Source organism: Aphelocoma coerulescens, chromosome 2, assembly GCF_041296385.1.
Source record: "Aphelocoma coerulescens isolate FSJ_1873_10779 chromosome 2, UR_Acoe_1.0, whole genome shotgun sequence".
Lineage (NCBI taxonomy): Eukaryota > Metazoa > Chordata > Aves > Passeriformes > Corvidae > Aphelocoma > Aphelocoma coerulescens.
The window spans coordinates 164048118-164074182 of NC_091015.1; the positions used below are offsets into that span (position 1 = coordinate 164048118).

General features: G+C 37.9%; 1 protein-coding gene across 5 annotated transcripts in view; it reads right to left on the reverse strand.

The window, feature by feature from the left end:
- Nucleotides 1-26065, reverse strand: part of TRAPPC9 (trafficking protein particle complex subunit 9) — a 459459-nt gene that overhangs the window by 270431 nt on the left and 162963 nt on the right. For 4 of the 5 annotated variants that reach the window (XM_069005535.1, XM_069005533.1, XM_069005534.1 and 1 more), the window contains one exon: nt 22304-22414. In XM_069005535.1, coding sequence (XP_068861636.1) covers nt 22304-22414 — 111 coding nt within the window. Of the gene's footprint in view, nt 1-21234; nt 21930-22303; nt 22415-26065 lie in introns of those variants that run through there. The other variant, XM_069005537.1, reaches the window with a different exon arrangement.

A 26065-nucleotide genomic window follows, 5' to 3' on the forward strand; every position in this document is an offset into this window, starting at 1 on the left:
TTTAATTTACTTTTCTAACTCTTACTTCCCATACTTGCACTTTCGTTCCACTAGTTAGCAAAAAAAAAGTTAGAAGCTGTAATACAACTCTCCATCATTATCAGGCCTTATCTAACTTCTGACTTAATTTAATTCCTTAATTAATTCCTTATTGATTCTTTCTTTTTTAAATCATATCCAAAATGAAACTGATTCTTTGCCTGGTGAGGACAAAGCCAGAAAGAAATATATGAATTTGCTGAGCAGCATAATAAAGACTATCCTGTCTCATAGACAAAGCTCTCTGTAGGAGCACATCTTTCTTTTACCTTGACAGATGCAATTCAAAATGGGGCTCGGTGTGAAATCAAAATATTGAAACTGTCAAATATAATCACTCGTCCAGCACATCATGCAAAACTGAACCTTTATTTCACAGACAAGAAGGATCTTTTATTGCTTTAGAAGACCAAGGTCTCACAAATGACTCAGACTTGCACTGAGGAACACAGACCCTAAGGTGGAAGATGAGCACAAACCACAGACACCACGCCCAGGGTCCCAGTGTCACAGGGAAGGATTTTGCACCTCAGCGAGGACGACTGTCCTGCTGAGCACTGGAGAGGTCACTGGCAGAATTCTCCTCTTGGTTGTCTTGTAACAAGCCCTATAAAAGGAGGATGTTGTGCTTTTTAAGCTCTCAGTAAGATCAACCCTTCTGTCCTGAACTGATATTTTCTGCTATTTCACTGATCTTCCTGTGGCACAGGAACTCAGATTCCTGTATTCTCATTTAGTTCGCTCATTTTTTTCTTTCTACGTTTCCACTTTATTAGACTGTGACCCTAAAATCCAAGTTCCTTTCCATTCTAAGAATTTCCAGCTCTTTGTCTTCTCCATCCCTGGACACAATCTCTATTGTAAATGTGGAATGACTGTTACATGAACTTTGGAATTCATTTTCTTGGATCAGTTTTTCATGTTCCCCAATCTAATTCCTGCTTCTTGCATTTCACAGTCCCAACAGAGGTTACAAACACCTCATCAACACCAAATATGACCATCTGCATCATTATTTCCAGAAATATTTAATCTTTATTTCCAGATCACAGATATTCTGAGTTGGAAGGGTATATTACTGCTTCTTTATCTTGTGCATGTTATTAATGTTTTCTAAAACTCCTTCTAGAAAGTCAAGTTTTGTTTCCCTTAGGTTATATAATTTATTTCTTTATCGTGTTCTGTACATTATTCAAGATCTTTGACAATAATTAGTTTTGCTTTAAACACTAAGAGAACAACACTGGGTTTGGAAACTTGACAGCCTTATTTCTGAACAGAAGCAAGGAAAAACATTTAAAAAGCAATGAAATACATGTTTAACAGTGAAGGATGATTATTAAGAAAAAAATAATCCCAGCCAAGCATCAGAATATTGCCATAATATGTATTATTTACATTAAACTATTTTAAACCCCTAAAGATGATTATTTCTGTGCAAGATTGTAACTTGTGTAACCATATTAGACACTGCACTTAGCAGAGTAAGTTTAATTTGAATGATCTGAACGAGACTTGAAAAATTATGAACTTCCAAGTGATCAGCTCTCAGCATGTTTGTTTTTCAGTGGATTCAGAAAGCATATTCGATTTATTGTTAGTTTTTAATGCAATGTATTTGCAACCACAGAATTGTAATTACATACTTTCCATGGAATCAACAGTGTTGATAGTCAATGTGGAGCTAGAATACAACATGCAACACACCCAGAGGTACCTGTAAGGCTTCACTGATGGGCCTGCCTGGTATTGACAGAATTTTTGGGGGCCTAAATCAAAACTAGACTTGTTTCAGTCTAACTGTTCTAGGAGCTCATCAGAGTGGAAGGGGTTAATAGAAAATTACAGCTTGTTCCTCAGATTTGGTGTATGTTCCTTAGGCACCAAATTCCACTGAAATAATTTCCTGCTGGCTTGCTGCATTCAGGATTGTGGCTAAATCAGTATTTACCTGGACCTGACACGCAGTGAAGGCACCAAAGCTCAAACCTTCACCAAATTCCAGTATGGAAATCAGAAATATTTTTCCGATATCTTCCAAGCAAGAACCAAGACCGCAGCACACATTAAATTGCTAAAGGTGCCCACTGGCACTGGGGGATCTTCCACACCTAAGGGATGGCAAAACATTACATTCCATCTTCCTCTGTTTTACTTCTCATTCTATCTGCAACCATTTGAACTGAAGTACAGCACAGAATCCTCTGTTGGCTTAAATCTTCTACTGTGATGAATAGAATCTCATGTCCATGGAGTAATTCCTACAATTTCTACCATTTCAATTTAAACAATTCCACAGTGCTCCACACCTACATATGGAGATAATATTAAAAAAAAAAAAAAAGTTTTATTTCTGTAATTCCTTTATATGTTTCTTTGTCACACAATCTCCATCTGAATCATCTTAAAATAATCAAAATTTTCAAAATAAAGCAAAGCAAATAATCACTCAGGTACTCTGTAACACAACACTATGAGGTATTATCTCACCTTCACTAAATAAAAAGACATCTGCACTGCTTTTGTTTCCTCAAGCATCCTGCCTGTGAGGTTTAGCTGTAATTTGGATGCCACACAAATATGTTCCTGTAAATAAAGTAATTTTGAAAACCTCTTAACTTCTTTTAGATCCACATTTCATCTTTGATGAGCATCTATTCAGTCTTCGTGCACAGATGGACACAAGCTATTTGTAATTTTTCTTCAATGAAACAAAGTAAAATATTTTGCCAGAAAATAAGGTACAAAAAACCTTAAACCAAATGCAAATTTTCTTTTAAGAGTATTGAGATACTGAGACATCACTTGGAATTAAAAAAAAAACCAAAAACTTAAAACCCTAATAATTTTTGATCTAAGAGATCAGACATTCACCACAAGCGCTGCCATAATTTTAAAATGACAAATTTACTTACACGTCATAAATTAACTTTCAAGTTATGAAAGTCTAATTAGTTTTTAATTACTATATACCACTAAAAGAAAACTTTGAACTGGAAAAGTAACTTCTGGTTTTCTAATATACTTTCAACATTCCTCAAATAAAGGCTAGGAAAACTAAGGGATACAAAGATGAAAAATCTCAAAAGTCTCCAGTGTGAAAATGTAACTGTGAATGTACATACATACATACATATCTCTCTCTATTTATATATAGACATAGATATAGATAAAGATAAAGATATAGATATATAGATAGATATCTGTAACAGTCTGCAAAAGAGTGAGGCACCAATCTCTGACACAGGTCAAACCAGGATTAAAGGGAATTGCAGAAACCTCACCAATAAATGGAGATACAACTTTGATTTTAAGATCTGATAATGAGAAAATTCCCCCCTAAGATACTTAAAACCACTGAGGTGTCTTTGGTAGGGAAGAGAAAACCCATGAAAGAGACAGGGAGAATGATATAAGGGAAAGAATCTCCAGATTTTCTGGATCTAGGCAAAAGGCAAGGTAGATTTCATATCCAATCAACACTGTCAACAAAACCACCTTTAAAAGAGATAAGGAAGAGCTCAGAGAAACTGAATATAATATTGGAATTATTTTCTAAGTTTGAAAGACAAAAAAAAAAAAACTTAAAATCATCAAACAAACCAAATCCTTTTTAAAAAGCAACAGATCTGAAAAAGTAAGGGTCAGAAGTCATAAGGCTGGCCCCCAGAAGAGCCATTTTTTCTTGGACATCACATTTCCTTGATCATTGTCATTTCAGGGAGGACTTCCAGCATCTACACAAGTCACTCATCAGCTGCTCTGTGGGGACCCTTCCTACCCCTTTCATCATCCAGGACTGAGTCCCATCAGAGGCAGAGATAAATGCTTGGACTTCTAAAAGTGTTCTTCAAAGACGTGGGAGCAGAGAGAAACAGCAGCTTAAAAGGAATCATGTCTTAGGAAACTCAGTCCTTCAGAGAAACAGTACACTTAATACTGGGATTCTGTTCTTTGTGAAGTTACTGTATTCCTTACAGTCAATATAACAACTTGTCTCAGGTGCAGATAAAACCTCAGAACCTTTTATATTAAAAAAAAAAGTAAAGAAAAGCACAGGAAGTATTCGGTCAAAATCCTTCTCTCTGAGGTATTTTAGCAACCACTATGTTCTGGTACAACACTGCAGCAGATTACATCTGTGCTAGGTGACCCTGCTTGACTAGAGGCATGGGACTACTGACCTCAAAAGGTCCACTGCAACCTAAATGACTCTGAATGACACTGTGACAACACATTTCATTGATATTTTTGATGGAGCATTCATGTCCAAACCAAAATGGTCTTCAATTTCCTGAGTATTTAAACTACATCTACTGTCACTAATGATATACAAAGAAAAAACTTCAAATGGCTCAAGCTGTCAGGAGCATATGTTTCATACTTTAACACATGAAGATAAAATTTAATGTCATTTTAAACAAGTGCAATTTTGCTGCAGATTTTATTAGACCATTACCCTCCATGAGCTTTCACAAGCCTCTGACAGTGAGCCATTCATAAATTGGATTCACACTGCAAGAAAGCACAGAACTGTGTTAACAGCATGAGCACTTTATTCAGTTTCTAAGTCTGCTTAGTTCTCCTGAAATACCCAGATTTAGAATTTAACAGAAACTGCAAAGCAAAATCTGAAAAAAACACACTGAACACTTTTGGTAGGTCAACAGAAATTCTTTTAGAATCAGGTATATGACTAACTTCCATTGAAACTTTTTCTAGTTCCTCCAACAATAATAAAACCAGTAATTATGACTTACTAAGTACATTCTGCACACTTAAGTGAAATACATGAGAAAACATTTACTGCTACAACTTAAATTGTATTTTACTCTTTTTCATAATTTTGTATTATCCCTTAATCTTTTGTAATTCCTGCAGCAGCAAGTGTTCAAACGTAAGTGCTCATCAGAATCACTTTGTATCAGGGAGAAAACACACCCAGGAAAAAGGCATCCCACTGCCATTGGATCAGTGATCAAAAGGAAGATATAAAACTGCTGAAAAGAACAAAAGCCATAGTCAAAAAGTCATACTCAACACAATGTAAAAGTCAACGGAATAAGAAAAAATCTTCAGTAGGTGTTCAGCTAGAAATTCTGTGCAGCAAATGAGTATAATTTGCTACATAAAATTAGAGTTTAAATGCCTGAAAAGCTTGAAAAATTATCACAGTATGTGAATGCTGTTTTATTCAACCCCCATTTAATTTCAGATTTCCAAGAGGGCTCAGGCATTTCCAGGACTGACCACTGGAAGAAATTATTTGTCTTGAACAATGTTGCAATTTTCTACATGACCAAGTCATCGTTTACATTTCAGATCACCATTGCTGATGTATTTAAAATAAAACCTTCTGGAAACCTTGAAGCTGCTCCATCCAATACCCACCTCTGGTCTCAGTTCATTTCCATCTCCACTCGGGCAGACAGAGCAGGTTCAACTGCTGCCAGGGCAGTGAATTCAGCACTCACCAGCAACAGCCACAGCAAACCCAGAGAGGCAGATTGTGCTCCTGCTCTTGGCACTTTCCTGCCCACGGCCAGAATATCACTCCCCATTTGGTCTCTCAGGCTCCAAATTACACCTTACACCTCTTTAATAAGATACTCCCAGCATATGGGGGGAAAAAACGTGTGAGAGAGACTTTGTTATCTCAGGTCACCTCGTTACATTCCAAAAAATGAGCAAAATGCCAGTTCTGAATTCTGTTCCTGTTCAGACATTCCAAGTGAAGAATACAGGAAAATCTAGAAAGCTCAACAGTGTGTCAGGAATGGTAGCATCGAATACCTCAGGAAAGAGAATAAAGGTTCTACAAAGCCCATTGAACTGGCTCTACAGTGACAAAATACCAATTTTGGATACCACTAAGCTCTGCTACCTTCATTTTACATTACATGAAAGGCAGACTTACTGTCAACAAGATATAAATCCTGTCCATCTACTTAGCACAGAATAATCCTTCATCTTATCCTTCATGCTAAAGAAGAATTAAAATTGCTGAAAGCCAATGACAGTCTTACAGAGTTTTTTTTCAGTTTTATATTGAAAAAGAGGCTTCTGCTCGAAGTTATACACAGGAAAAAAACAATGGCAAATGAAACATATCCCTGCACAGCCCTTGAGGATGTATGTAATTCCCAAGCCTCCATAATTCATTTATTTTTAAAACTTCTAGCTTTGTATCAAATTTCCATTCCCAGGCATGAAATTACAGTCCCTGTAAATTTCTGCTGAGGACGCATGGGAATAAAATGAAATTGTTCTAACCAGTTCTAGTGCATTATTCTTGGACTTCAAAGCAACTGAATGCATCATCCTTAGTGCTTTGGAGTCAACACTGAATAAACATCTCTTACATCTTTTAAGCTTGCCTTGTGCTAAACTTAAGTGCTGATCTGCATCAGGACTGAATTGATACTAAAATGAGAAAGCTCAATGTTTAAAGGTTGTGAGGTTTTAAGAGTTTTTCTCTTACATCTCAAAGAGAAGAAAAAACGTCAAATGTCTGCTGGCTGCACCTTTGGGTGAACTCTGCCACACAGAAATGGACTGAGTGTAGAACAGTGGTTGAATGTGCATCTGTGTCCTGCACCTCACTGAAAAGCAGAGACTTCCTTTCCTTTCCTTTCCTTTCCTTTCCTTTCCTTTCCTTTCCTTTCCTTTCCTTTCCTTTCCTTTCCTTTCCTTTCCTTTCCTTTCCTTTCCTTTCCTTTCCTTTCCTTTCCTTTCCTTTCCTTTCCTTTCCTTTCCTTTCCTTTCCTTTCCTTTCCTTTCCTTTCCTTTCCTTTCCTTTCCTTTCCTTTCCTTTCCTTTCCTTTCCTTTCCTTTCCTTTCCTTTCCTTTCCTTTCCTTTCCTTTCCTTTCCTTTCCTTTCCTTTCCCTTCCCCCACTGCCATGGTCTGATTTCCTCCCAGTTTGTTGCCTTTATGGCCACATTTTGCACTTTGTCGTTAACTGCAACCACATTTCTCCCTGTTCAGCAGAACTGAACCGTTCCTTCCCCACTATCAGAAGTTACAGCACTTGACAGCCCCCATTCCACCTCTAACTTTTCCTCTCTGCTGCCCTGTACCCATGGAATGAGTACCCTGGGAGTGCTCATCAAGTCACTGCTCGGCCATCTCAGTCCTGGGCCTGGAAAATGGAACTGGAGTCAATCAAGCAATTAAATTTGAGACCTCTTAGCTACTGGAAATGTAGCAGTCATCCTCTAATACACCTACAGGAAATTAAACAATGATATCATCAGCCTATGAATAACTTTTTGATTCAACCAGCTGCACCAGCAGATGCCAGGTAGCTGCATCTGTACCAATATAGCACCTGTCCCAGGTACTAATACAGCACAGCACACGGCTAACTCTTCTTTTTGTGCACCCTTCTGTTTATTAGAGGCTTACTTTAAATTAGCTTTTCAGCTCTTCAGGATATGGCTTGTTTCCCTCTATCTCTGCTGGTAGTAGTATCTGCTAATAAACAACATGACTAATATTTGATAATAAACAATAGTAGAAGCCTGCATGAACCGAAACTGTGTCTCAAGAGCGCTGATATTATTTCATATAAAAATATTAGGAGAACAAATCTGATAACTTTTTAGTTACCACTGAAAGTTATGATTTAGATTTTTTTTCACACTGAGGAACAAAACACAGAGTTTAGATGCCAATTAGTCCTACCCTGTAAAGCATTTTCTCACTAATTCTGCCAATTCATTCCACTTAGGATCTGGAAGTTAAATGGAGGAGGAGGGGATGAGATAAAAATAGCAGCAACGGGGGAAAAAAAAAAGCCAATTAGTAGGAATTGCCACAATAACCTTTGTCAGGATAAATTTAAGGTATAAGGCTCCAAGATAGTTACTATGGCGACCAAAAGCCCTTGCAAGGTACCTTTAATGAGAAATGTAGTATCTGTCACACAAGCAAGTAGATGCAGCAGCAGCAGCCCAACAGGCTATTTAAAGACACTTTTCTCCCCTGCCCCTTTTTTCAAAAAGCAGCAGGAAAATAAACTGCGACTCAAGTAGCTTTAATATGTGTATTTTTTCAATTTTTTATTCTTTCCCCACTTCTTAAGCCACTGAACTGTTAAGATCTCAGCATAAGATTCATCCAAATTGAACAGGTTAGATTTACAAACATTACCCACGCTTTGCCTACTCTTTACAAAATAAATTTAGCTCACAAGTCATCCAAAACTCCAAGGAGTGAAAGGTTTTTACCTAGAAAAATAATATAGACACAGGTTTAAAGTAAGAAAACAAGACAAATGTTTGTGAAAAATCTTGCATCAATTCTCTTATTTGCCAATACCATGTGCAGCTGCTATCATTAAAAAAAATACATATATTTTACTAGATGGAAACTATCTCAGATGTATATTTGGTACTTTCTCCTAATACACACAGACAAGTACTCAAGAGTGAACAGCTTTAAAAAATAAGGTTTCTCCTTTCTCAACACAAAGTCCATTTCTAGCATTTACAAACAAAGTCTATTTCCAATCTGGGCTGTCACTGCCACCACAAGCACCCTCATTAAGGACAAGCTTGGATTAACTTGTTACAGTACACACAGAATGGCACAGCTCCCATCAGGATTCCAAATAATGTATTTCAGGACTGTGAAAAAATAATGAAATGTGTACTGCTGCAACTCCTTGGTACCTCTCAGAGTGCTGCATCCAACTCTGGGCTCCCCAGCTCATGAAAGACCTGGGGACCTGTTCGGGAGGCTCCAAATGAGGGCCATGGGAATGCTCAGAGTGCTGGATCCCCCTCTGCTCTGGAGCCAGGCTGGGAGAGCTGGGTGGGGGGCTCAGCCTGGAGATGAGAAGGCTCCAGGGAGACCTTAGAGCCCCTTCCAGTGCCTAAAAGGAAGAAGTAAAGTGAGAAAACCTGTGAGAGACTTTTTACCAAGGCCTATAGTGACAGGACAGTGGTTTTAAATGGAAAGAGGGCAGGTTTAAATTGGATGCAAGGAAGATGGTTTTTATGATGAGGGTGGTGAGGGCCTGGCACAGGTTGCCCAGAAAAGCTGTGGATGCTCCATCCCTGGAAGTGTTAAAGGTTGGATGGGGCTTGGAGGAACCGGGGATAGTGGAAGGTTCCCTGCCTATGGCAAGGGGTAGAAATGGATGATCCTGAAGGTCCCTTCCAAACCAAACCATTCTATGTTTCTAGGATTTCAAACTACACATTGAATGGAAAGGTTTGTTCAACACCATCCCCATTCTCAAAACCTGGGCACCATCACCCTTCTCAAAGCCTGGGCCAGCTGTCAGGGGTAATGCAGCTGTGCTGGACCCACAGGAATGCCCCTGGTTCATACACAGTATCAGTGCCTGCTCCTACCCTCACTGTTAACATGGATACACTTCCCTAAAGCTTTTCACTCATACCACTTGTAGTTTTTTCTTGATCACATCTGGTTTTGTTCACACCAAACGGAATCTTCAGGCAGTAGAAGAATCCTATTACATGTCTCCTCTTAATTATCAATAAATCACTAAACTGCATTTTTTTACCTTTCTCAATGCCAAAGAGGCAGCTTCTCCCCTTTTAAACACTGCAAATTAAATACTAAAATCTTTCTTTAAGTAATACATCTAAACCCAAAGCACTCAGGAGAACACACTGTGAAAAGCAGATCAATGGTAGCTTGTGATTTAAATAGGTTAAATGCGGGTTTGGCAACTTTGCAGCCAAGCTTTTGCATTGATATTAGCAGGTGTTAGATCTCCTTGAAGCTGCAAAAGCTCTGCCAACTCATCAGGAGATGCACAACTCATTAACTCAATTTTGATATAAAAGAGAGGGCTGAGAAGCTTCCCTGATGAAGTAACCCTGGAAGGAAACTTTGGTGGTGAGTATAATTTACATGTTAGGCCCTCATTTGTCAAAGGAAAATGTTTTAGCTGAGATAATCCCACAGCTGGGATTTTACCACACATTTCATAGCAACTATTAACAGAATTAATATTCTGCCATGTGTTCTGCAGAGCTGACTTATACTTCTGTTTCAACTTTAAAAAAAAAAAAAAGACAATGAATAAACACTTCAGGAAAAATACAGCTGACCTAGTAAACTGTTATAGCAGGAGTCATTTAGAGGGAAAAATTTCCTCATGCAAGCAATGACTCTATAGATTCTTTCCAAAACAAGCTTTGTTTCAGTAGACTTATACAGCCAAGAAGAAAAAAATAATTTTAATTCTATGAAAGGCACACTGAACCAATGGCCCAACTCTATTCTGCTACACTGAGTTCATCTAGTTGCAACATATACCTGAATTTACCCAGATTATAATTGTTTTGTTACGTAGTTTATTAGTCTTTATAAGACTAAAAATATTAATGCAAAGGTTGTTTTCCTGCTTGTCCACTGCCTTCCCCTCTCAGTTAAAGCACAGACCTAAGATCAGCTGCTTGGCACCAGCACATTTTATGGGAAAGAAGACTGAAGAGGAGAAAAACAACTGGGGAGAGGAGAAATGGAATATTTGAAGCACCTAGAAGATCACCTGCCACTGGTGAGGAAAATCTCTATTCCATCCTGAAATAATCTACTATAAACAGCCTCCAACCAGCTCCTCTCCTCAGCAGTGCAAATCCTGCAACAACTGTATGTGTGGGAACACTCCAGAAACCTTCAGGTTAGGAGTCAGGAAAAGATCTGTGGACAAGAGCAAAACTTTCACCAAGAAATAAATAATGTGAAGATAAGAATCAATAAACCCATTCCCATTTAACCACCTTAACAACGGTTACACCAAACAGCAAAGCTTTATCCTGTAATTGGGTAGGGGGAAAAAATAATATACTACCAATCATCTTGGACTATTAAACTTGAAATAGTTTTATAATTCATTTTTCTATTTACAATGTGTGCTTGCTTTTATTTTCCCTTTTTTCCTCTCAAGTGTAACGTTGGATTCCTCTCTCATATTAAGTTTCCTTTCGCAAATATTTTTTTCCTAGCACTTCCTTTCAACTTAAATAGTTTTCAAGTATCATCTTCTCATTTGGTGAGATCATTCCAAAGAAGTGAAAACATCCTGTCCTGTGCTGGTATAAAAAATTCTGCTCAAAAAGATGCTTGTTTAGTATTCAACCACTGCTGAACCATAGGTAGGATTTTCACAGATGTATCAAAACCTGGATCCAATTCCTAAGAGGTAAAAAGCAGCTCTGAGCTCATCGTTCACTATTTAAAGCTCAGATTCTTATTTCACCCTGTTCATCACTTACTGAGACTGAAGTTCACCTGACAATTCATCACCTTGTCCTCTGTAATTCCTCACATCAGCTCCCTCCTTTACAGTCCACTACCAGGGACCTTCCCAGCCCTCTGCTCACTCCTCTGCCAACACGGTTCCAAACAAAGCCAAGCAGTTCAGGGCTCAGAGGGGCTCTAATGAGGACCTGAGCTCTACAAGTTATTACTCCCTTTCTTAACTAATTAATAACTTCCCCTTCTTATCCCAGAGCAGCTTGGATTCTCTATCAGCTTCTGGTGGGGAACTCCTTCACATGTCAAGAATTACATTAATTAGACCCTCCTGATCCAGAATTTTGTTCATTCCTGAACAGAACTTTAATGGATTTATGAGCTACATCTTCCCTGCATAAAGCCCTGTTTACTCTTTCCTAGTTCAGCACACTTACTTGATGCAGATGTACACATAAAACTGAAATAAACCTGTAATTAACCTTCTTTAGCACAAGTCACCCTCTTGCCTAAGGGTACTTACTTATGATTCAACGTATCAAATCTGGAATATTTCCATAATGTCGGGATCTTTCATAGTCTGAAAGCACTATGTAAGATAAGGAGTGATTTGATAAGTGATATATGGAGGTTTTAAACACACCTCCTGCACTAGGCAGAAATCAAAGTACTACACAATCCAGATTAAGAGTTCCTCTCCCTCAAGTAACAGTCCCACAGAGGGCCAGGAAATCAAACAACTCCAAGTGATCTTGTTTCAGAATTGTCTGTTATTCTTTGACAACCCAAAGATAGAGTAGAATTCTTCATTGTTATGAAAACACATTAAAAAGAGTGTGCATTTTTGAAAACTTCAAACATGGCAAAGCCCTCCCTCAGGAGAATTCAGCTACTGGAAGAGTGGGCTGGAGTGGACAGAAAAAGAGGTTGAAGAAGAAAGATTACAGACTTAACATCCCCCCCATTCCCTGACAAGATTAGACACTTTTGGGCAAACCAAAAACTGATTTCAAACTTAGCAGAATACTGGTTTGGCTTTTCAATTCAGGACCTAGAAATCCTTGCATTATTCCAAAGAAGGCTTCAACTTTTTGCCTGTGATCCCAGTTATTACATTGGCACGGGACAGGGGGCAGGGAAGAAAACCAGGACTTCACTTCAAATCAACTTCTGGAGACACTTTGTAACTGCAAAATGAAAATGTCATAAAAGGTTGCCTTTATATACTACAGCATTTACTTAACATCTTTCAGTGATATTTTCAAATCACTGTTGTTTTAGCTTTTGTTTCCAGTTAATGAAGGCAGAATTAAATGGATGTCAAGAGTGAGGAATAAATTCAAGCTGATGAAGCACTAATTTTAAATGAGTGTTCTCTTTGAAGGAAAGACTCACAAACCAGCTATTTTAATTACACTTTTGATCATCTAAAATAAATTAATAGAAATTGGATATTTTAATTTCCAGCTTCAGGAAATCTATGCTGTACCGTCATGATCTTTTACAGAGCCTCAGAGAGCAGGCAGAAAGCCAAATCTGGGCAACATCAGAGTGTAACTTTCATAAATCCTTTGGCCATTAAGGCAGACGTAACTGGCAGCTACTCAAGACAATCTTCTTTCATCCCATTAACGCAGCCACCATGTCACCACAGCCACAAAACACAGCCAAGTGCTCCTAAATACAGAGAGTGCTATGGTCTAAATGAATCTGTTGATCTACAGATATCAATCAAACCAGGTGTGACCTGCAGCTGCACCTACACCCAAATGCTCAGTCTCTTACTGGCAGCATAAACAAAAATGACCTGAAATGTGTTAGGGAGCTTTGCCACAAAAATAAAGATGATAGTTAATTGGGAAGTGGACTGAAACTATTCAGTTACCTTCACCACTTTGTCCTACAATCTCTAAAGGGCCTAGGTAGCATCCAGATACCCTTCACTCCTTATTTCCGAGTCTCCACATATCATAATAGAGCAATTCATCAGGAAAATGAATTCCACAGTTTTTTCATCTGTTAGATGAACATACAAGGCACCGGTTTTAGGTGGCAGTGAGCAGAAAAAGTACTGCAGCTAACTGAACCTGTGGAGGAGGACTGTGCAAATTCACATTGCTCACAATAACACACTGCTTAAAGTAATATGTGAGTCTGGAAGGCAAGAGCCTTACCAAAAAGTGGCATTATGCCATCTGTAACAACAGAAAAATCAAGGAAAAAAGGCTAAGGAAAGGAATTTGTCCTCTGGAAAAGGCTGGGGAAAAAAAAAAAAAAAGCCAAGACAGATTAGGACAAATTTTAGAAAGACAGAAAGTCTTAGAGGACAAAAGAAAGCAACAGAGGAACCAGTTCATATGGACACATGCCCAAAACACTGCTGGCTTTGGGAAGAAGGAGCAGGTTTACCAATGAGTAGGTAGATTTTCAAATCAAAGAGAACTGTAGGTTGGAAAGTCCCCCTGGAAGGATCCACTCAAACCTGGAAGTTGGCTGCAAAGCCCCACGTTTACAGCACAGCACCAGACAAGTAAATTATTCTTTGCATTCCTGCTCCCATCCAAGCACAGAGCTCAGGGCAGCTCCCTCTGCCTGCCCTGCCTTGGGCACTGCTGCATCCCACTGGGTAAGAAAGAATTCTGAAACAATCTCTGCAATAACAATCTCTGCAGCCTGCCTTGAACTGACACTGCAGGCCAAGTCTGACAAATTTGGCTGTGCCAGCTGTGCTGGAGCTGCACAATTGCACTCCCCCACTTGTGTGAGCTCCTGTGGATGGCACCTCTTTCTGCCTCGTGGTTGTCTGCCATCGTTTCACTCAGTCCTCCCAGGTTTCTAGCGTGGATTTTTTGAAGAGAGACTGCCAACAGAATATCTCAGGTGTGCTGACCACAGAGCCGGTTTGAGACAAAACAGAAATTTTGATAAGTATCTGTCTCACAGAAATACAGACAAATGTGGGGAGAAAAAACAATGTTGATTAATATGACTTTCCTTTCTCCTTCAATGTTCAGAAAATCTACTGGAAAAAGGACAGACTCAAAAGTTCCATAGAATCTTTTCTTCCTGGGAATATTGGTATTTTTGTATTTCGTTCTAGCAGGGAGATTAATACAGGGTGAAAGATTGATAATGTTCACCTTCATCCCCCACTTTTTTCCATCACCTAGCAATGTTGAAACGTGATTTTCTAAAACCAGTCTGAATTTATTGGTTTGAATATGTGTGAATTAAGGGAAAGCAAAAGCCATTTCAACTCTGCCCTCCTTCAGGAAGAGGTATTTTTTCCTGTTTAGCTTGTTGCTCCATTGATATCTAACAAAAAAAACCAACCACATATCGTCTTCCATTCTTACTTTTTCTTCTACATACCTTGCACAAAAATGAAAACCCAATTAAAAAGTATTAGCACTTCAGTCAATTTTTTTAACAGGCCTGCTCATTGTCAAATGCTTCCACCGCTGTGCCTAGCACCCAAAAATTCCAGTAGATAAATTATTTTTTTCCAAGTATTGAAGAAATTAAGGAAGAAAAAGTCTGGTTTCTTTTATAAGAAAATAAGTTCTTTTTCTTAAAAAAATAATTTCTAAATCTGAATCCTGAAACCAATTACTCTGGTTTTTTTCAAGAGACAGCTTTTGAACCCTGCAAGTCCTACAACCTGTAATCTACTTAGGATTTAAGGGGAAAATGAAGATGACTGGCTTGGATTCTGAGTGATTTATAGCTCATTTAAAACTGGGACAGCAAACTCGTGCTACATGTGTGATATTTTGTATAAGGGCCAAACCATCCAGCCACGTTTATGTTGTACCTTATTAAACTTAATAAAGCCTGTCAGAGACAAACTTGGCCTGCGCTCACAAAGCTCCCATTTCTCCAGCCGCATACACAAAATATTATAAATAGTGCAAATTGGGTCTTCTGAGGCCAAGGCACTGCTCCGAGAGGTCAGAAAAACTGCCATGCAGGCTAGATCCAGTGAGTTAGTCACCCCTGATTTAGGAAAAGGCAATTGAAGGAGCAGGGGAAAAAAAATCTTACAGAAAGTCATGTAATACCAAAAGAGTTGCCTACCCAGTGCAGTATCCCAGGATTGAGATAATCAGTACACTGAGTTTTGGCAAAGGGAGGGAAGGGGAGAGAAGAAACAAACCCCCTTTTCTCAGACAAGTCAGAGAAAGCCAACCCAAAGGGAAGGTCTCCACACCACTAACAGGAAGGAAAGCTCACCTGTGCTCAAATACACATTTCTTGACAGAAACAGAAATGCTAAATTCAAATGCAAATCATAGGAAACAGATTATCTGCACATTCCCTATGGAAATACATCCTAACTAATCAGAAGAAAGAGATGATATTGCATTGGGGACAGGACAGGGAGAGGAACAGGAACATATTGACGTAAAACTGACAAGGGCATTTGTTTTCATCGTCAATTACAGGGACAGAACACTGGAAAAGGTCTTCCTGTGGGGAAGTGTGGCAACTGCAGGCAGATTTTTGGCAATTCTACTGAGGACACCTCAGTCCCAGCCTTTGTGAAGGTCTTTGCCTCCACTTCTCCATGAGGAAGATGGCCTGATGATGCCTGAGGCCTGAAATCTCTTCATTCCTAGATGCGTTCATAGACAGCTCAAAGTTCATTTTTTATTCATATGTTCACTTCCCTTAACCTTTACAGGAGAGCCCTTCTCTGTCCCCACCTCATCCGGTTCATTAATAATGCCTTTAAATTTTATTGCACTTATCAAACCAAAGTCTTTTATTGTCATCAGTCACCTGCATCTTCTGCCACTTGATCTCCTCTTTGTCCTGTGTGTGTGACCAGAACTGAATATCATCATTCTCTCCTATCATTCCCTCTCTCTACTTGCCTCTCCTGTTCTCAGGGTTTTGCAGTGCAGTCACACCGAGGATTCCCAACCCCTGTGATCACCCACTGGGCCTTTGAGCCTTACAAAAGAACCAGGACCACAGAAGAGACAAGGTTGTAAGGGACCTCAAAAGAGCATCTGCTTTTCATGGGATGCAAATGAATTCCTTGAGTACTTTTAACTGTTACAAAGCAGTCTAAAACTGAAATTTCTCTTTATTACTTCTTCTATTGCTCTTCCTCTTTTTATCATTGTTTGTTATTTTGCAGTTCTATAGTTTTTGCAGAATCCTACTCTAGCATCTCCAATTTTTGCAAAGTGCTTTGAAATAAATATGAATATCACAACTGGTTCATACTATGGATCTGACCAGTGATAGATGTATCACCCTTTCCTACCCAAACTAACAATTCCTTTACAATTTTTTTGTTTAAAAGAACTAATTATTCACTCAAAATTGCATACTATGTTAAAAGATTGATTTGGCTATTAGAAAAAGGCAAGCCTTAAAAAAACTAAAAGTGTATTTAAAAACTGTCAAATAAGAGACAAAATTGCCCTGACAACAAAGGGTGATTTTCATGTTTTAGTTAATACAATTTGACTTGAAGGTATCTCAGAAATATTCAGCTGGCCATAGATTTAACATGAAGACCAAGGGGAACTGCTGTGAAATTTTATTTTCTCTTGACAGCAGGCAAAGCATTAATCATAGCAGCTTTGTCTTTAAAACATAAACTGTAATAGCAATGTATGGAAAAAATCATTAATCTCCCATACAGACAACATGCCCTGTCATAAACAGACACACAAATTAAACACTGACTTGGCAGCTATGAGAAATAACAATCATCATTTACTTACACATGGACAATAAATTTATTGGGGGAACTTCTGGTTCAAAATGGGACAGAATTTTAATTCTCGTTCCCTTTGAAACAGGACCTATTTCAAAGTGTTTTCAAAATGTGCATTGTTAACTAATACTGCAGAAATTTCAGTGTACCACTGCACAGACTTCACAGCTCAATTAATCAACGCATTTACATCAAATAATTAAGCAGCAGAAATGGCCCTCATAATTAGTATGCACACAAAGGACTTTTAAAAATTATTTAGTTTCCATGGATGAAAGAAGCACCACACTACATGATGAGAGGTATAAAAGTGAAAATAATAATTTGTTTCTTTAATTAGTCTTGTCTCATTACAATGTAACAGAAAAAAAATCAAACCAGGTGAAGTCAATACACACAAAAGTTCACTTAGCAAAACTGAGCAAAATACCTATAATTCTGCTGACTATAAAAAAAAGCAACAAAACTTACTGTAGAGGATATGTGTAAGCAAATTTGCTCATTTAACCCTGTAACCCTGCTAAAAGGCAGGGTAAAACTGCTGACCCAAAAAGGAAGCCTGAACTTGAATGTTGACTTTGCTACTGCAGTATTTCTTCTGCATATTTTTAATTAGGCAACTCCCAATTAAAGAAATGAAAAGGCCAAAATTCCACCATGTTCTTTCACATCAGCATCCCCTGTGTCACCAACACTTGTCAGAACGTGTGAATTTTGCACAAAAGTCTCTCCCATTTGAATTACCAACAAAACTATTTCCTTATTTACCATGTCCTGTTTGCTCTTCATTTCTTCACACACCAGTCCTATTCTGGGCAGTCCAAACTTTAATCCCTGTGGTGCTCATGCCAAGGCCAGAACAGCCTGAAAAGTCCAATGTGTAAATGTAGAGACCCCAACTGTGGAGTGTCACACACGTGGAAGGCTTCAACAGCTCAGCTGTGCTGGCCCACAAGGATGGACGAGAGGATTGATCTACTCAGACCATCCCCACAATCAATCTTCCCCCGTTCCCAAGTGCCAGACATGCCGTGCACAGAATGGGAATGGGAAGGCAAGGCAGGGTGTGTTGTACTAAATGAGATATCCTGGGGCACATAATGAGATAACATCTATTACCATAAATTATGAAGTGATTTACGCATAAATGAGGGCTGTTATGAAATTTAATTTTAGTTTGATTATCAAGTAAGAAACACAATAATTACCGTACCTACGGTTTTTCAATAAATTCAGATCACTGCTAGTGGCAACACTTTTTGTTCACAGACATTAATACAATTCCCCTCCAAGAGCTGTCTGCTATATTTTTCCATGTCAGAACAACCTGTTGATTACCTTGTTGCTGGGATAAACAAGCTCAGATTTCCCACAGATTACATTCAACACACTTCCACCTTCCTCGTTGCAAAATTCCTTTAACAGTGCAGCTGACTGCTTCAAGAAACAGCTTTTTTCTTCTTCAAGAAACTGGAGACTCAGCTAGTCCAGAAAAATCTCTGAAGGCTGAACTTTCCAGTAGCAGACATGAGAGAATTTGCTTCCCTCATCATCACATGTCTTATGTTCAACTGGAGAGATGAACAAAACATGTTGATACCACAGTGTGATATAACAACATATTTTAAATTAACTGAAGACATTGCCAACATCCCAGCATCACTGAGTGCAGCCAGAACTTCTGGAGAGCAACTTGGCTGACATCTTTTCATGAGGGCACCAGTACTTCAGTGCATTTCCCCGTGGATATTAAAGTTCATAAAAACTCTTGCAGATGTAAAGCAGCAAAAATTAATTTTATTTGGAATCTAGCTTTGCAATGAATCCTGAAATTATTTTCAGGAGTTCAACAAATGACCCTGCAAAACTCTCAGTCCTCTCTTTTTGTCAACCAACCTCACAGGAGAGGGAGGACAAATCTCCTGTCTTTTCCTTCTCTATTCCAAAGGAGTCGTGGAAACAAAAGACCTCAAAGTAAAATATGTCACTAATTGTCCCACAATGGGATACAAAGGAACATTGCAAGTCATGTGGAAACCAGAGATGGGAGTATGAAGTCTCTAATTAACATCTTGGGATATAGGGGAATAAAAAGGCTGATCCTTTCATTTGTTTGTCTGCAAAACAAGCAATGATGAAAGACAGAAAGATGAGTGAACAAAATAATCACTGAGCCCAAATGATCATTTCTAACTATAAAATGACAGGGAGCAAAATGTTTCTCTGTCCTAAAATAGAGGGAAAAGAGTGTCACTTCTCAGAAACATTGCTTATATACATCTCCAAGAACAGTTACAATGCGCACAGTAAATAATCTCAATTATTGGCTTAAAAAGTACAGCAAATTGTAAGTTTAAGCTTTTCTGAAAGCTAAAATGATAATTCTCACTAGTCAGCAGAATAATCTTACTGTAGAACAAGGCATCTATTTTCCAGATAGTCTTTTAATGGCCTAAAGGATGTCACTTTTCCTTAGTAGTGTACCAGTTTTTCCTGCCATATGCAGTGTTATTGTAGCAGCTATTATTGCCCTAAGTTAATTGAAGCAAAATGCCTTTCAGACCTTAAAACAAAAATATTGTGTAGTACTCTACACATTTGATCCATTTTACATGAATACAAATAAGCCAGAGAAGGCAACAGGGTTGGAATGCACCAAATAATATGGATACTACAAAATGGATCCCAGGGTTTGCCCTGCATGGACTCTGAAAGATTTGGCAGTGCCAGCACCAATCTGCTGACAATCCCAGACTTTTTTTGGCATTTCTGCTTCCATCTCTTCCACCCTTCCCATTGCCAGCACCATGGTCAATTTTATACCTTCATTATAAATCAAGCATATTACAGAGAGTGTTCTGATAAGTGCAGCACTCAGGAACTTCCATCACCATTCCTCATTTTCCATGGGAGCAGTGCAAGAACCCCCTGAAAATTCCCTCCCAGGCACAGGAGGGAAAAACTTACATTCTACAGCAATGCCTCTGTAATATAGAAAAGATAAGCAATAGATCAAAACTTCTAAGTTATTTTACTTTCTAAACATCCAAAGTGGGAAGCAAAGAGGCCAGAGTAAGCAGAATGCAGCATTATCCTTCTTTGTAGGTCTGGAGGCAGAGAATATGAAAACACTTACAGTCCCCAGAAATAACAACAGAAACCAAGAAAACAATTTCCTGCTACCTCCACTCTGTCAGGATGGGAGATTTCAAAGTGATGGTGATGAATGGAGAGAGGCCAAATTACAAAAGGAAGAGAAAGTGACCAAAGCTGGCAAAAAGTCATAATTTAAATAAAGGCAGAATCAGGCAAACATCAAGAATGAGGGCAGCATCAAAAAGGTGCAGGGAAGGGGAAAGAAATCCTGAACTTGATTGAAAAGCCTCTCTTTAAATATTAATCAGATTTTAATAACAATCAATATCCAAAGGAAAAAAAAATCATAAAAGGAGAAATCTAAAAGAGGGATGTGTTGAAAAGCTTTGTATGGTTGGGTTGAAAACCTTGGTTCAAAAGTAGATTCCAGAGAATACCTGCCCTGTGTTAAAAAGCAAAGATCTGGAACCACTGCTTAAAAAGGGAAAAGATTTCTCCTTCTTTTTCTTCTTTTTTTTTTCTCCCCAAAGAGCAACAAAAGCCCTTTTCTAGGAGCAGGAAGGTGATTTTAAAGCCCAGTGCATGTTTCACCTGCTTTTCTGTAGTAGATCCATCAGAATAAAAATTAAAACTCAGAGCAATGTAGGAGCCATATACACAGTTTTACAATTAAAAGCACTTCATTCAAGAAATTAGATAATAAACGAGTTTAGAACTGATAGAAAACTCAGTGCAATTTCTAACCACCAGGAAAAAGATATTTTGCAATAAATATAAAAATCACTATTCTTAAAAAGTTTCAATACCTCCAACACATATACAATCTCCCTTGAAGAATGACTGTTTCAAAAGACTGATTGAAAGGGTTTATATCCATTACAATGTAATGATTTAAGGATATTTAAATTTAAAATATTAAATCCATAGAAAAATAAAATTCAATCAAAGAGATGCAAAGAAATCTTATAACCTTATTTGTAGCTTAATTTTTATCTGTTATATATTGTCCCAAAAACTGGGAATGAAAACTCAAGATATTTGAAAAGTACAAAACAATTCAAAAAAACAAGAGGCATAAAAATAAAATTATAAAACAATATGATAAGAAAAATAACATTTTGGTGACTATTTAGACGGCTTTTTAAAAAAGAAAAAAAGCCATTTTTTTCCAAAAAAAAGGAACAAACATTGTATGTTACTGATGGTTTTGTCCATTGCTTGGTAAAGTAATATTCAACCTGAGTTTGAGTCAACATATTTCCACTTGGTTGTGCTTTGGGGGTCACCAAGGCAAAAAGCATTCCAAATTTACTGCTGTTTTACCTATTCTGTAATTCTTTTTGACAGCTACATTCCTTGCAATTAACGTGGTTTGACTTTGAACTTAATATTCATCCAGGGGTTTGCAGACATGAAAACATCTCTCTTTAAGCAAGTTTCTCACTTACAGGACTTAAAGAGAGCAGCACAACTCTCCCAAAGAAGAGAGCAGTGCAGGGAGCCCCTGACTCAAAAGCAAGATTCCCTTTTTCACATTATCACCTTTTCTAGGATGAAATTGGAATCCAGATGCAATGACCATCTGAAGAAGATAAACCAAGCAACCCCAGGCTACAGCCAGCAGCAGGAACCCGAGGCAGGTATGTAATGGCAAATAATGGTTAATAATGAGCTGTACATCACTCCAGTAGGGTTGTAAGAATCAATACTCCCAACAGCCTACTTGGTCTGAAATATATTTTCCCACAGAGATTGGAATTGCTTCTTCTTCAGTTCTATTTTTCTTGCCTGTAGTTTTCTTCGTAGGAAAAGTGAGGAAATGGCTGGGGAACCACGTAAAGAAAATTTAGAACTGGGAAAGGATAACAAACTACTGAGATCACGTTTAACACCAGGATTGCATTCAGAGCACATGGAAATTACATTCAAACACTGCACAAAAGTGAAATGAGCTGTACACCTCAGTACCAACTGCTTTGTATTTCATTATTTTCAGGACTACTACATGCAGAGCCAAAATAAATTTACTTGAGATATTGCTAAAACTTAGTGATGCATCTTAAAGAAAGCAAAACTTTTATATTCTTTGATATGTGGACAATGTTTAAAAAGAACACCAAGCCCCCAGATGTCATCAGTTGTCTATATACAAATAACAGGGTTAAATCCAGGCCCTTTTAACAGTGACAGCACTCACCGCTGACACTCCCCAGCATGCAGAATCAAATCTTCATTGTTCCTGGCACTGATGGTCAACTCATGCTCTGTGGAATTGAAGACATCAAGGAGGAGGTGACACTGCCGGGTGCTGTTCAGATAGAGGGAAAAAAGCACAATTTCAATGACGATATTATTGTATGTCTATCAAAATTAATATTTATACATGGATATAAATATATACGCAAAAAATACACACATTCACATACAGGCTTTATTTCCTACTCCAATTTTAAGAATATCCTTATCCATTACTAAAACCACCTTTTTAATAGTTGGTTGGTTTTGGTTTTTTTTAACTCAAACTAAGCAGAAGGGTACATCTTAAAGAGAAGTTCCATGACAATTCTGACCTGCACAATATCCAGATCCACAGCATTTGATCACCTATCTATATTCTCACTTCACAGCTTTCACATCCACTTCTGTGGAAAAAGCCACAGAATTTTTCAGTTCTTTGAGCCTTTACATAAAAAAAGAGTTGTATTATTTTAAATTACCTTGACATTACCCCTTTAAGAAAAAAATTCACAAGCAAATATTTTAATTGGTTTGGATTTATTGTCAAGGAGCAATTCCTTTTCCATGGCTTGTTTACAGACCAAAACAAGCTGTGAATTAGAGCACTTAACCTTGAGAAGAACTTCTCTGAGAGGGAGAACTCTTTCCCCTCTGTAAGCCAGGCAAACACAGGCACTTCTCACAAAAAACTTAGTATTTCTCAGCTACTATCCTTCAAATACAAATTTTCCCAGAGGCATTTGATAGAAATACACCAATTACATCACTGGTAACCTCAAAAAATAATGCAGACAAAGCTACAGAATAGAACTTACTGCAAAAGTTCATTCTAATAAACTTTTTAAGTAAAAATAATATTATTTTATAATGTTCACCATTCTTATTAAGTTAATATTATTAAAATTAACAATTTACTAATTTAGTTGCTATTTAATACAATTACATGTTAATTTTTTCAAGTAATATTTTATTCAAATTAATATTTTGGAAAATTTTATTCTAATTTACAACCTTTTCTTCCTTGTGAGACTAAGCAGAAATAGCAGCATTGGTGATAAAAATATAATACACATGAAAATTTATTGGAACCAGGTACCAAAATACCAAATACAATCAGACAGTTGCAAAAACACTTTACCAATCTATCTGAAATTCAAAACTTCCCAAGAAGCTACTGCACAATCCATAAATATTCCAAAAAGGGAAGAAAGAAGAATACTGGTGAGGTGGGAGTTGTCAGAGCCATCCTTCAATGTACAAGTTCAAGCTACAGCTGAGTGTCTTGGGCAACCAAGAATACTTATTTAAATATTTCCATTTATTGCACAATAATTTACAATTGAACTGAAACACTGTTCCAAAAATTCATTAAACTCAGAGGTGCAGGAGTTTAAGAACTGTTCCACTTTGGGAATAGATTCTCTGGTCCATACTACAACTCTCTTCTGAAAATCAGAGATGTCCCTTCCAGAGCACACACAGGAGGAAATGTTTTGCCAACCCCTGATTTGGGAACACTCCCAGGACAAGCCCAGGAGGTCAAGGTTTAGGTCACAAAGTGACAATAATGTCACCTGCAGCCAGGCACTTCGAGACAAGAAAGCACTGCTGGGGTCAGCACCATGTCTCTTAGAAAGAATAAAAAGCAAAAGTGGGGGTGGAGGCTTTTTTATGTATTTTTTAAGAGATTTCTCTCTCTGTGTAAAACCCCAATGACTACTGAATATAGAGGGGGATGCAGGAAGGCAGCTGAGTGCCTGAAGCAAACATGTCAAAGCTCAAAAATTTAGAACAAATAAGGAGCCATGGCTCTTGTTAGAAACTTCCTTCCTTAGAACTCACAAGAAAGAAATAACTGGAAGGGCAGGACTTGAGTCAGTTACCAGAAAGGAATGGAAAAGAAAAGGGGTAAAGCTTTTATCAGCTTCTATCTCATCACTGGGAGAGTGGGAGAGACCTGTGAAGTCTCAGACAACCTCTGCATCTCCAGCAGATACAACATGATGATCTGGAAGAGAAACTTCCAGTGTAGATGAAGTTTAAAAAACTTAATATGGAAGGAATGTGTTATTTCTGCCACAGTAAACCCAAACAAAAAACATTCAAGCCTCCTGCAGTATCTTCTAGCAGCAGAGCCAAAGTTTTGCAAATAAAACAATTCCTGCCACAAAGGAGCTACACAAGCAGCTGCCCTTCAGGACTAAACAAGATCACTAATATTAAAAATTCCCAAATACGAATTCTTGAAAATTATTCATCATCATGACATTTATTTCCTTCTCTTCCAACAGTACAAAAAATAGACATGTAGGAGAATCATTCTTTCCCTGTCAATTTTAAGTTAATTCTCCAGGGAAATCTTTAAGTTAAAAAAAAAGATAAAGCTCAAAGTTCCAGAATTATTACAGTACCTTGAAAACTTAGAAGAATCAGATATTAGTGTGAAAAAAATGGAAGTAACATTAAGACTGTAGAAAAAGATAGCACTAGATCTTCAGAGTAAATACAGGACAGTTTCAAAGAGACTATTACAGCAACAAAAACCAAACACAAATAAAGGTTACAAAAAAATTTTAATTTAAACAGCAAGCTTCAAACAGAAGCTGCATCTAAGTAAGGCAACCAAGAAAGCAAAAGCTCTGGAAAACCACACATATTGTCAAAATAAAGTTTAAAAAAAGAAAAAGAAACACTCAAATTGTTAAAGAAGAATTTGCTGAAAACCTGAGAACTAGCACGATTTTTTTTTAACATGCTGCAATCAGTAGGACTGTGTAGAACTCATGATGCTGAGTTATGAAGGTTCCAGGAAAACAAAGAAGTAATAAGAAAACCAAATAATTAATATCAATTTTCTCTCCAGCAGAACATACATAAGGCCATCCTTTGCAAGACAGAAATTAAAGAACCTATTTCCGTGTCTGTAAAGGAGATTTGAGAGGCAAATCATGTTCATGTAAGTGTGATAAAGGAACTCCAGTGAGATTTTGCTGAACCCCTATTTTAAGGGCAGTCAGAAATGTGTTGCTTAAACCAAGCTCTTTACCAGAAAATTTGAAACATCAAATTGTTTTAAGGATTTTAGGGCAATTCACCAAATCTTAGGCTACTAGTGGTGACCTCAGCACTATGTAAATCACTTTTTTTAAAGTCTGCCAACTTAAAAAAAAAAAACATTAAACCACTCAAAATAATAAATGGATCTGAAGTTGATTAAATTATATACCATAATGGCCTACACATGTTTGACAGAGAAACACCAGTCATAAGCCAGAGATTTATCGAACTGGGAAAGACTTGCCCACATGTACACAATTTCTTCTCCCTTTCCCAAACTATCCACCACCATGCCACAGTTTACACTAAATATTTATTTGAGGAGGGTAGATTTTGACTCCTCTAAGTTTAGTCAAATAGGTGCTAGTTACCATTCATCCCAGAGAAGGCAGAGAACACCATCTCCCACATTTCGCACATTGGGAAGGGTCACCAGTGGCTCCCCAGTCTTTTCTTAGGGGTTATTTCACTGTTACCAGCTCCTTCTGAGGGTTTGGATTGAACACATCCAGGATAAGTCAGTTTGTGTTTGGGTGGGGTGGGTTTGTGGTTTAGTATCAAACACACAATGTGAAACCATCATCAGCTGTGCTGGACCATGTACAGACACCAGGATGCAGAATGAAAGTTCTTGAAAGGGTTTGACTCTTCTTCCCATCTAATG